General features: G+C 45.1%; 1 protein-coding gene across 1 annotated transcript in view; it reads left to right on the top strand.

The window, feature by feature from the left end:
• The window catches only part of LOC146809179 (alpha-tectorin-like), a 934,770-nt gene that overhangs the window by 790,134 nt on the left and 131,373 nt on the right, over positions 1-13,263 (top strand). The window contains exons 16-17 of the mRNA XM_085614840.1: positions 653-837; positions 3,624-3,778. Coding sequence (XP_085470966.1) covers positions 653-837; positions 3,624-3,778 — 340 coding nt within the window. The remainder of the gene's footprint in view (positions 1-652; positions 838-3,623; positions 3,779-13,263) is intronic.

Here is a 13,263-nt window from a genome sequence, read left to right as displayed (position 1 = left end):
GAACAGCTGCAAACTTTATTTGAAAATAGTTGCCCTCCAATGGGCTTCTGAATAGAAAGTCCCGCTGCCTTCTGGGACTCGGGCTGGACTGTACTCATTGGGCGCAGGGTCAAGACTGATTTGCATATGGTTGGGTCCAAACTGGAATGGCATGGTGAGCAAAAAAACAATGGATTTAGGCCCAGATCTCTGTACTGCAGTGAATGTACGACATTGTTCTGCATTCTGTCCATCAATTGTTGTTTTTGTATTAATAAGGATCCCCTGGAGGAGAAGACTTTTTGTTAGGAGATTGTTAAGCCGCTATTTTGATAGATACTAAGTGCTTATAAATTATTCATGCGAGATAATCTCAGTTGAGAACATTTTCATAGTAGTTGATGTTACTGTGGAAACACAGAACCATGACAATATGGCCAAATGCACTGAACGAGTAGAGTTGGTGAGTAGCCGCACTCTTACGAAGTCATTCAGTACTTGCAGTCTTGCACTAAATATAATTTCCAATGTTTGTGAAAATTGTGTAAACCACAATGTTCACTTTTCTTCCTGGCCTATGCAGTGTAGGTTGTCTTACTGTGACTATGTGATGGCCTTTCTACCCATTCTTAATATGGACTCCTTGTAAACTCTGACCTTACCTCTTTTTCAGACATGGTCCTCTCCTGCACAGGCAGACATAGCCAAGTGTCCCTCTCACGATGCCTGCTATTCACAGATGCAATCCAGCTCAACTCACTACACCTGGAGGATAAGCGCTGCACTGGGACTCTCTTCCATGACCGGCTTCTCTTCGTTTTTGATATTGTCAGGCGAGCCTGTGGGACAGAAGTGGAGGTAAGCTAGCAACAGACAGTGCGAGGACATCCAATTGGGTGATTACTAATCGTTGCTTCTTGATCCAGTTTATTGAATAAGTGTGAATTCTTTTGCTCCTGTTCCTGGGTGTCTTCTTTACACATTATCCCGATGGGCTCGGTTTTGGCCTGCTAGTATTTAAGGGGCCCTTATAGTATTACACTCCAAGGGAATAACTAAGGGGCATATTAACAAGGGCCGGCGATAAATATCGCAAAGCGCGCTTAGGGCTTGCATATTTATCGCCGGCTATCTCTGGAATTTATCGCCCGGTTTGCGCGTTATTAACAACGCGCATCGCCGAGGCGATAAAAATTCCAGAGATAGTTGGGATGTCGCCGTTTTCCATGGTGGAAAACGGTGATATCCTAGATGAAAGAGCCGGTGGTCTTAGCCACAAAATCCACCCACATGTTAAGTATGCCTTAGTCAGGAATTTAACAGATGTTAAATTCCTGCGTTAAGGCATACTTAACGCGATTTTAAAAATCGCTACCCTCCATTGTTAATATCGCGAAGCTGCCTTCACGATATTTTCCCAAGGGAGTCTTGTCAGGCACGCCTCCTTTGCATCTCATTAGCGATGCAATCGGAGGCGTGCTGCAAACGGGCGCTAAGTCAGCAAGACACACGATAGCGTGTCTTTGCTGATAAGGCGATGAAATTATCGCCACTTTTCGCCCGAAAACGGAAGCAAAAGCGGCGATAATTTCATATCGCCGCCTTGTTAATATGCCCCTAAGTTACTTCCATTGTCCACCTACCTCTCCAAGGGCAGCTGCCTTATTCAGAAGCCCTGCAAATGAGCTCTTTTAGCAGTAACATAACCATCTATTTTATAAAGCGCTCATTAAATGCTGAACTGCTTCTTGGCACTGGATAATAGATGTTTAATCCAGAGTAAAAAATGTACCTTATTGATCTCTGAATGATGAAAGGCTGACTAGACTAGGAGGAATTCCAATCTGTGACCATACGCTTTAAACAAATGCTCCTGGTGTGCACAAATTGGTACAGATCTGGAAACTACACTGATAGAATCCTTACACCTCGACCACCTATGCACACAGATCTCACCAACTAGGGGCATGCCTAGGAATCACAGTTATGGAGCCTCCCTAGGGTTTGGCAGGCGTTTTATTCCACAGGCATTTCCTCTGTGAAATGCAGCCCTGGGAGTCAGGGTTTGAAAGCCCAGAGCCGCTCCTTTGGACTTTCTAACTTCTACCTGCTCCGGCAGGTTAATTGTTCCAGGCAGGGCAAAAATTCAAGAGACACAAAGGAAGGGAGGGAGGAGAAATGTAGAGATAGCTCGATCAGGGAGGGAGAAGAGAGGAGAGAAGGAAGAAAGAGAATGAATGGAAAGAGAGCGACAGCACAAGGAGACGAAGAGTGCAAGTTGATTTGACCATCTTTCCCAAGGCTGCTTTTGGTTCCTCAGTCCAGCTCTGAGCCACCCCACTCAAAACACACCACATAGCATCACTGTTCACTTCAGCACTGAGCTGTGACTCCTTCCTTTTCTACAACTAGTTCAGGGATTGGTCAGTCTACTCACACTTTCCCAGGAACTCTTCTAGCACTCAGAGGACCACACTTCTCAGGAACTCTTCTAGCATTCAGAGGATCATAATTCTCAGGAACTCTGCTAGCATTCAGAGGACCATACTTATCAGGAATTCTTCTAGTATACAGAGGACCATCTTTCTCAGGAACTCTTCTAGCATTCAGAGGACCATACTTATCAGGAATTCTTCTAGTATACAGAGGACCACCTTTCTCAGGAACTCTTTTAGTATTCAGAGGATCACACTTCTCAGAAACTCTTCTAGCATACAAAGGACCACACTTCTCAGGAACTCTTTTAGCATTCAGAGGACCACACTACTCTAGAACTCTTCTAGGCTTCAGAGGACCACACTTCTCAGGAACACTTCTAGCATTCAGAGGATCACACTTCTCAGGAAGTCTTCTAGCATTCAGAGGACCACACTACTCAAGAACTCTTCTAGCATTCAGAGGACTACACTTATCATGAACCCTTCTAGCTTTCAGAGGACCACACTTCTCAGGAACACTTCTAACATTCAGAGGACCACACTTCTCAGGAGGTCTTCTAGCATTCAGAGGACCACACGCCTCAGAAACTCTTCTAGCATTCAGAGAACCACACTTCTCAGGAACTCTTCTAGCATACAGAGGACCACACTTCTCGGGAACTATTCTAGCATACAGAGGACCACACTTCCGAAGACCTCTTCCAGCATACAGAAGACCACACTTCTAGGGGGCCCTTCTAGCATTCAGAGGACCACACTTCTCAGGAACATTTCTGGTATTCAGAGGACCACACTTCTCAGGATGTCTGCTAGCACATCTCTCGGCAACTCTTCTAGCATTCAGAGGACCACACTGCTCAGGAAACCTTCTAGCATACAAAGGACAATACTCTCAGAAGAGATATGAATACAGATAGACTGCCACTGCGGCAGAGATGATTATCTGACACTACAGCAAAAAAGACTGACTCAGTTGAGTGTTGGTCAGTCATCCCGCGGATAAAGAGCAGTGCAGGGCACTTCTGAGTATGTGGGTAACTCTGATGTCCATCAAGTCCTGTTATGTTTACAAACAAATGAATATCTAAGTTCTTTTGCAGTAGTCAATTTTGAATTTGAATAAGAGCGTACTTACTATTTCTCATAGGTATACATCATGAGGAAATCTCAAATGTATGTCCATATGATTTAATATGTCCTTCTCAGGTGAATATTACGCACACCATCTACAGCAACCTAATTCAAGACCGTATCGAAGAGGGAGGAGCGGTTAGAAGACATTCAGTATATCTGCCATTTCCTTGCTCATATCCCCTCACTGTCAACCTCATACCGCCCAGAGGAGTGACTCCGGTCCAGGCGTGAGTAAAGCTGGTGGAGCTTCAGGATATCAAGGTTTTCTGTTCAATGTGTGTGTCTGATCAATCCTTGCTTAGTTCCATGAGATGAAGGGTGCATCTTTAGCGCCATATGGGATAAGGTAAAATCGCTCATCATGGCTAGTGAGTCAGATCCATTCTTCGTTCTTGATTTGTGTTCTTCCACATCAGATCAGTGTTGTGTGTAGTTGTCTTGCATTCCCGGTGAAATATATTGCTGAGTTCTCTCTTCACATTATCATTAGGCAAGTTGTAGGAGGTAGTGTTTGCTGACTGTAAACCCACACAAGACAAACAGTTTAAGACCACAAACAAAGATTGACAATCAGTCACTAAATATTCTGATTCACTAGGGCAAATATCTACAAGGTCAAAAGGGAATTTTGGTCACATTTAATACTTAAAAGTGTTTATTGGCCTTCCAGGAACTCACAAAATAATCATTTGAATGTTGGGAGTTTCGTGGAATACAATGAAGTGGCTCAGCGCCAATATTGGCTGGTGTAGGCCTTCTGCTCTAACATTCCAATGTTTGTCTTTCTGTTTCTCTATGTTTTTAATTTAGAACATTCTATCCACAGCGAGTGGAATGTTATATTAGCCTTATTGCCCTTCTGCCTCAGGTTATACTGCATGTTAAAGTCCCTCTCAATCATTATATAATTTGGGTTCAGGGCCATTAACAACTGCAATGGCACACAGCAGCAGGCTATAAGGCAATAATAACTTATGGCATCATTTAGCACCAGGTCTCCAGCTTCCATTAGGCTAGTGTGGCCCATGCACAGCATCTGCATGCTCACCATTTTTATAGTTTACTTCCAAATAGCTGAAGTTCTCATGAGGAGGAACTTTGTAGGTGACTAGGACCACCATAATTTATATGGTGGGCTCTGCAAAAAAGTCATTTTGAATGGTATGAGGTTCCATCTGCTAACGCAATTCATGCTGGTGCTGGAGGGCTTTCGGAGGTATTTTATCACAATAATATATTTTTAATATCGTCCTACAAAAATATCACAGCTAGAACATCCACTACCACAATTATGTGAAGAATCTATAGGGAAGAAAACATTTACTATTCTTAATTCCACGTCTAGGTACCTTGATGATATATAGATATATACATACATACATATGTATTTATGGTAAATAGGTGGGAGTTAAGAATAGAACATTTATACTAACCCATACATACTTCCCTTCACAATATTGCAGTAGTCAATATTCCAGCCATAATATTAATATTATTGTAGGACAATATTTCTGTATTCTATATTCTTTAATACAACCTTTTTCAGTTGGCGAAGATAACACAAGCAAAGCCATTGAAGTCAAGTTGCTTACATTCAGTAGCGCCTTATCTGGTAGAGACTCTATCTAGATGTAGATTCCTTACTTTAATATTATCCCCAGTTGTCAGAATTGATCCGGAATTTGTTTTGTGAGCAGTACCCCTGCGCTGTTAGGTATCGTTGTTCGTCTCCATGAGGCGTCGACCGCACCAAAAGTGGTGTGTACAGTGCTTATATAGGCATCACCCCAGCATACTTGTGTAATTTTTTTTTTGCGACTTTCCACGCCAGAAGCATGGCGCCACGACGACTACTAACCACTCGTACCCTAAACGGGGAAAAAGCCTTAAGTTTGCAGAGCAGGGAGGATGGGTGGTCGGTAAGGAATCTGCATCTAGAAAGAGCTTCTGCCATATAAGGTGTTACCGAAGGTAAGTAACTTGGTCACCTGATAGAGACTTCTAGCCGCAGATTCCTTATCTCAGAATAGATACTCAAGCAATACCTACCTGGAGGAAGATCTGCTGAACGATTTCACACTAGAAAGTCCTACAGGACTGAGCTGACAATGTGCCCTTCCCTATGGACCTGACTGTCCAGGAAGGAGAGCTTGTTAAACGTGTGCAGAGATGCCCACGTTGCTGTCAAAGACCGGAACTCTGCATGCTAACGCAGTGGTCGCAGGTTTGGGTCTGGTGGAATCAGCAAGCAGACCCTCATGGGGTTGCTTCTCGTCAGTGCATAACAGTTTTTGATACAGATCCATCAGGAGATGTTCATTTCGGTACCTCCTTCCCGAGCTCCGAAATACCCCATGAAGAATTGTTCATCCACCCGTAACTCTTTTGTGCATTCAAGGTAGAACTGCAATGCTCTTTTTGGGTCTAGCCTGTGGAGTCGCTCCTCTTCCTTTGAGGGAGGAGGTAGAGCGTAAAAGGTAGGTAGGGTGATGGACTGGTCTCCATAAAAGGGAGTGAGCACTCTCGGTAGGAAGAATCTCTAGTTCAAAGGACCAGCATGTCTGGGGAGATGTTGAGGCACAGAGGCTTAGATGACAAGACATGGAGCTCACTAACTCTCCGGGTAGATGTTATTGCCACTAGAAAGCCCATCTTGATAGTAAGGAGCTGTTCTGCTTGGGTTTTCGGATCAGATAGAACCCGCTCATCAGAGCCTCACTAACCCAGACAGAATGCTACCCCTTCCCTAGGGCCTATTTACAATAGTGCAACCACATATATCTACCACCTAAGGACAGGGAATTCCTACTACACATACCAAGACCTCTTATAATCGGCGGCCTCGCGATCCCATACGGATCCAGACCTCTCTGCCCATACGACAGTATCACAAGTGGCGGCCTCGCGATCCCATACCGATCCAGACCTCTCTACCCAGACGGCAGTCTCAGCACAATCGGCGGCCTCGCGATCCCATACGGATCCAGACCTCTCTGCCCATACGACAGTATCACAAGTGGCGGCCTCGCGATCCCATACGGATCCAGACCTCTCTACCCAGACGGCAGTCTCAGCACAATCGGCGGCCTCGCGATCCCATACGGATCCAGACCTCTCTGCCCATACGACAGTATCACAAGTGGCGGCCTCGCGATCCCATACGGATCCAGACCTCTCTACCCAGACGGCAGTCTCAGCACAATCGGCGGCCTCGCGATCCCATACGGATCCAGACCTCTCTGCCCATACGAAAGTATCACAAGTGGCGGCCTCGCGATCCCATACGGATCCAGACCTCTCTACCCAGACGGCAGTCTCAGCACAATCGGCGGCCTCGCGATCCCATACGGATCCAGACCTCTCTGCCCATACGACAGTATCACAAGTGGCGGCCTCGCGATCCCATACGAATCCAGACCTCTCTACCCAGACGGCAGTCTCAGCACAATCGGCGGCCTCGCGATCCCATACGGATCCAGACCTCTCTGCCCATACGACAGTATCACAAGTGGCGGCCTCGCGATCCCACACGGATCCAGACCTCTCTACCCAGACGGCAGTCTCAGCACAATCGGCGGCCTCGCGATCCCATACGGATCCAGACCTCTCTGCCCATACGACAGTATCACAAGTGGCGGCCTCGCGATCCCATACGAATCCAGACCTCTCTACCCAGACGGCAGTCTCAGCACAATCGGCGGCCTCGCGATCCCATACGGATCCAGACCTCTCTGCCCATACGACAGTATCACAAGTGGCGGCCTCGCGATCCCATACGAATCCAGACCTCTCTACCCAGACGGCAGTCTCAGCACAATAGGCGGCCTCACGATCCCATACGGATCCAGACCTCTCTGCCCATACGACAGTATCACAAGTGGCGGCCTCGCGATCCTATACGAATCCAGACCTCTCTACCTAGATGGCAGTCTCATGCGACAGTTCATCCTATGATCACCATAACATACAAAAAGGGAATCAATCTCACTATTCATCAGATCACACAAGGATTGCCAGTTCGAGTATAGCCTGTTCTTAGGTTCGAGGGGCTCCTCTTTCCCTTATTCAGTTACCACTTACCTGATCAGGGTTAACATCTGTTCATGTAGCCGCAGCTGACTAGAAGAATAGGCTACCCTCTCATACAAGAACACGCAGCACATGTTGGTTCACTACAAACTGGGTACTTTATTACTCATTACATACGTAATCACATAACATTACAATATAACACATAACCTGCAAAGAAAAGTGAAAGATTAAGTTGTACACTCTAATAAGAAAGGGTCGACATCACCTTAGTAGTATGTAGCCTGCACTCAGTGGTCATCTAGGTTCCCTTCTCGTCTGTGCCTCGGCTCGCCTGGAATCACCCTTCTCCGAGTCACTGGGACCTCTTCCTTATCGGCTACTCTCTCCTCTCCGGCTATTCTGCTAGGAGAGCATCTGTCTCTCGGTTCTTCTCCGCCTTCAAGATGGCGTCTGTCTTCCCTGGAATAAGTAGTAGCTTTACTGCTAACGGCTAGATGCCGCCTACGGACTGAACATGTAACTGCCTCAGACTTTCACTAATATAGAGGTGCGTTTTCTCATGGAAAATTCCGGCCTGTAACCTGCCGCCCACCAAATTCTTGTACCTCCCCGTACCAAGGACACGTTCCCAGCCGGCCGGCCTGATGTAGTGTCTTCGGCATGAAGAAAAATACAATCCTTCGATAAGGGCCGGCCTGAACCGGTTCTCTCCAAGCGAATAACACCTCATAACTAAAACATTACATTTGACCTAGAAGCATCCCAAGCTGGCGGAGCAGAAAGAAAGATGGAGTCTCTCCCGTTTGAGGCCTACCAGGCCTGAATTCAGCACAGCTCCATGAAATACCCTCACTACAGGACAGGTTATCCCTAATACTAACGAATCTATCCCCTAGGCTATGTGTGCAAGCCCTGATCTATGGGGAGGAGCACAGGATCATGTCGAAGTGCCTAGTAAATAGGCTCCATTCACTACTCTAACCCTTAGACTTGAATGGTAAGAGACTGAAGTCACATTTAATCATCTTTTCCTCACAAGAAGGCCGGGAAAATCGAGCAGAACATTTCACCCTTGACTTCAGTCTATTATACATTCATTAAACAGAACTAATATCTGTGGAAGAATAATATGAAACAAGACTAACTGATCTATGTCTAGTACCAGGTGTGCAGAATTGAAGTAGTGAAGGAATACACTGAATAAAGCAACAGATAGAAATCAAAATGCCGATAGTAATCAGAATACCTCCTAATATCATGTGCAAATCAGGTAACCAATTAAAGATCCAGTCAAACCAGCCCTGGTCAATGTGTTTTCTAACTTCTTCCGTCAAGTCATGTAGTTTATCAATGTGAGCTTGAATGGATTTTGTATGATCCGACAAGTTAAAACAACAAAGACCCTCAAAATCAGAACAATCGTGTCCATGTTTAAGCAAAAGATAATCCATGGCCGCTCGATTTTGCAAGATAGCCCTACGTTCACCCTGGGCGTCTAATAGCATGTCAGACAGGACTGTAGAAGTATGATTGATGGATTTTACCATCCAGCAGGCCATTTTCCCAATAGATTTGGCATTATAAACTGCCAAAGCAGGAACACCAACAATTGAAATAGCCAGGCTAAGGTATTCAGACTTGGAATATAAATGCAAAGATGAGTCACAATCCTCCTGTAACCTCACTGTATCTCGAATCACACGAGAGTTGGCATTCGGATGTGATGAGAACATTAACAAGCTCAGTCTAGTAATGGCACAAGGGCCTCCAGAAATATTTGCGGGAATATATGGCCAGGAAGTATTACCACATGAGAAAAGCCATCCGGCAGGTAGTAACATCGTGCGATAATGACTGGGGGTAACTACCAAACTCTTGCAAGTCATGTTATTCCGAACAGAAGTACATGTTTTCGGTGTCCTTTGAAGGCACAAAGTTCGTTCATGAGCGGTGAATGAAGTGGCACCTTTCAATCTTAAACGCATACATTCAGAAATCGCACTAGGATCACAAGTAAGGAAAAAACACAAATCACCTTGTGTGATATTATAGGTAACTATTTGGGACTGGATGGGGGGTATCGGGTCTGACAGTACAGTACACAAGGGGCAATACTCATGGGCAGGAAAATCGCCCAGAAGAACATTGGGGCGAGCACTCGATATATTAAAAATATGAGTCAAAGTCTCCAATGAAGCAGGGACAGCAACTAAACAAGTCGCTAGAATATCCGTCACCGATCTCATCGGTGTCAAGCAGAAATGAGGGGCTTTAGTTACTTGTTTGGCTAATGTAATCCAAAAGTTCGACGACGAATCCCACGCAGCGAAGGAACGCGACACTCGGGTTCTCAACTCAGCCCGGGTTGATGGGATCCCTCCTCTTTCGTTGTACCAGCCCAAAAGGAGTCCAACGCCGACACATCCTGCAGCAACAGTCCAAAGAATGATCTGAAAGAGAATCAAATACAAGCATTATTCATTCTCGTAAGTAACATTTGTCAGCCGGGACTGCTTCCCAGCTATCTTTCCCTGGTCTCATAACTAAAATGGTGTTGTCTTGACCGGTTGCAATGACTTCTGCTTGCTCAGGGGGATTCTTAGGCGACTGCACCCAAACTCTGGCCCCAGGATTATCTGTGGAGCCAAAACCTTTCTGGCCTCGTACAGTTAGCAACGTTGGGGCAGTGCCTTTTGTGATCTCACCACTGAAAACAGGCATTATTAGCAATTGAGCCACTCGGTCAGTTTGATGTATCAGTAAGTCAACCTCACTGCTATTCAGCAGGAGCACCTTAATCTCTCCCTGATAATCACTATCAATTATTCCTCCAAGCACCTGAATGCCTTTTACAGCCAGCCCCGATCTAGGGGCGATTAATCCGAAATTTCCAGTTGGTATATGAACACCGACACCAGTTTCAATGATGACTCGATCCTTACTTTTTATAACGGTGTCATCCATGGCATGCAAGTCTAAACCTGCCGACCCTGGGGTCGCTCTACATGGAGACAAAGCTCCGAGAGTAATTTCCCAGTACATCACAGTCTCTCTGATTTCATTGGGCTTAGCATCAACATTCGGAGGAAACAAACGCATAAGTGGGGATTCAGCATTTAGAAAAGGACGGTTATTCAAAATCAATAACGCTTGAGGCAAAAAGTCTCGCCAATTCTTATACTTGTCATCTGTTAATTTACGTAATTGGTCTTTCAGCAGGCCATTCAACCTCTCCACAAGACCCGAGGCCTGTGGATAATATGGTATATGAAACACCCATTCAATATTGTTTTCCACACAGAATTCCTGTACCAATCTTCCACGAAAATGGGATGCATTATCAGATTGAATTTGGAATGGCGCACCATAATACATCATAATCAATTCCACTGTTTTAATAGTATTCAATTGGGTAGCTTGCTTACAGGGAAGGGCCACCAACAGGCCACTGTATGTATCAACAATAGTGCAAACATATTGACAATTCCTACTCATAGGAAGTGGACCAATGTAATCAATCTGCCAAATTTGAGCGGGTAATTTCCCGCGATGTAAATGACCTTTAACAATTTGGGGCACTTTGCGCTGCCTGATATGCTGACAAATGGGACAATGTAGAATAACATTTTTAATTAAATCTAGGGGAATATAAATTCCTCGATCAGCAGCCCACCTGCTAGTGGCTTTCTCTCCAAAGTGTCCTGCTTTCTGGTGGGCCCATTTCGCCAATCCCGCAATATCAGAATCTTGCCTGTCCACCACTGCCTCAGCAATTTTAGATTTCTCATCTGCAATGTTATGAAAGAATTTGTCAAGAGAGTCTATCGGGGTATGAGCATCCACATGGAAGATTGTAACAGTACTCTGTGGGAGCATTTCCCAAATCTCCTGCCATAATTCTTTTCCCCACAGTTCTTTTGAATGGATTTTCCAACTATGGGAATGCCAAGTCGGTAACCAAACTGCCAGTCCATTGGCAGTAGACCAAGAATCGGTGAAAATATGACAGGTGCCAGGTAACTCTTGTTTCAGAACTTGATAAACAGCATAGAGTTCAGCAAATTGACTGCTCTTACCCTCACCAGTTGTACTCAGCAATTTTTGTGTGATCGGATTATAGGACACTGCCTTCCAATGCCGTTTCGTCCCTATGAACCTTGCTGAACCATCCGTAAACCAGACATGGTTTCTATCCTCCGCCGACAAATCATCAAAAGGTCTACCCCACTTAACAGGAGACTCCTGTACTAAAGGTACGGAACATTCACTCTCAGTCTCAGTCGATGGCGCCCGTGCCACCTGCTCATGCAAAGATGCAACTCCTTTTTGTCCCACACGTGCCCTGTCTTGTATATACCATTTCCATTTAATCACTCTCGCCTCTTGAGCGTGTCCAATTCGGTGAGTTTTCGGCGAACTCATAACCCACTGCATGATAGGAATTTCAGGTCGCAAAACTATATCATGTCCCAAAGTCAATTGCTCGGTATCCACCAGAGCCCAATAACATGCAAGTAACTGTTTCTCAAAAGGTGTATAACGCTCACCAGCATCAGGTAACTTTTTGGTCCAAAAACCTAACGGTACTCTACTCTTGCCTTGTTTCTGCCACAAACTCCAATTCCCAAAAATTTCACAGCCTGGGACGGACCTTGTAATTTATCCGGGTTGATTTCCCAACCTTTCTCACGCAGGCACTCAATGACTCTGTCCAATTGGGTCTGAACTTCCTCTTGTGTTTCACCTTGGATCAAAATATCATCAATATAGTGACATATCTGAATTCGCGGATGAACCGTTACCTCAGCCAAATGCTCTGCCACCAGCCGGTGACATATCGTAGGACTATGCACATAGCCCTGGGGAAGACTTCTAAACGTCATCTGACGCCCGTTCCACGTAAAACTGAATTGTTCCTGACACTCAGGGGCAATCGGAATCGAAAAGAAAGCATTAGCAATATCAATGGACGCATACCATGTACCTGGATGTTTTTGGATTCTTTCAATTAGGGTAATAACATCCGGTACTGCAACAGTCAAAGGGGGTGTGTGTCTATTCAATTCTCGATAATCAACAGTCATGCGCCAAGAATTATCACTCTTACGTACAGGCCAAACAGGATTATTCCAAGCAGAAGTAACTGGGGTTATAACTCCTGCATCCACCAACTCCTGAATAGTGGTACTAATCTCTTCATGACCACCTGGAATACGATACTGCTTCTGACGAACCACTTTTGTCGCCTGGGGAACTTTTATGGGGGGCATTCTTAAACGACCAACCCGTACAGGCCTGGACGATATATAATGTTTAGTTCCAAATTGGTAACATCCATCATCTAAGTGCAAAGTAATTCCTTTCAAAATATCAATTCCAATTATGAATTCTAAGAGTGGTACCACTAATACAGAGTATTCTTTTCTAGGAATTCTACCTATTCTCATTTCAAGTAAAGTTTGAACTGCGGGAGTTTCCTGTCCACCTAATCCGGTAATTGTAAAAGGCTGACTTTTAAACTTCTTTGATTTTCCATGAATAAGAGTGGCCTCCGCTCCTGTATCTACCAATGCTCGGGCCCTTTGGACATTACGATGTCTCCAATAAATATCAATATCTACATAGGGTCTATTATCTCTGTGAGCCCATCTGTGTACTGGAGCTTGACCTATTTCCTAGT

The sequence above is a fragment of the Triturus cristatus genome, chromosome 7 (genome assembly GCF_964204655.1).
Source record: "Triturus cristatus chromosome 7, aTriCri1.1, whole genome shotgun sequence".
Classification (NCBI taxonomy): Eukaryota; Metazoa; Chordata; class Amphibia; order Caudata; family Salamandridae; genus Triturus; species Triturus cristatus.
This window is presented reverse-complemented; position numbering and strand designations above follow the sequence as displayed.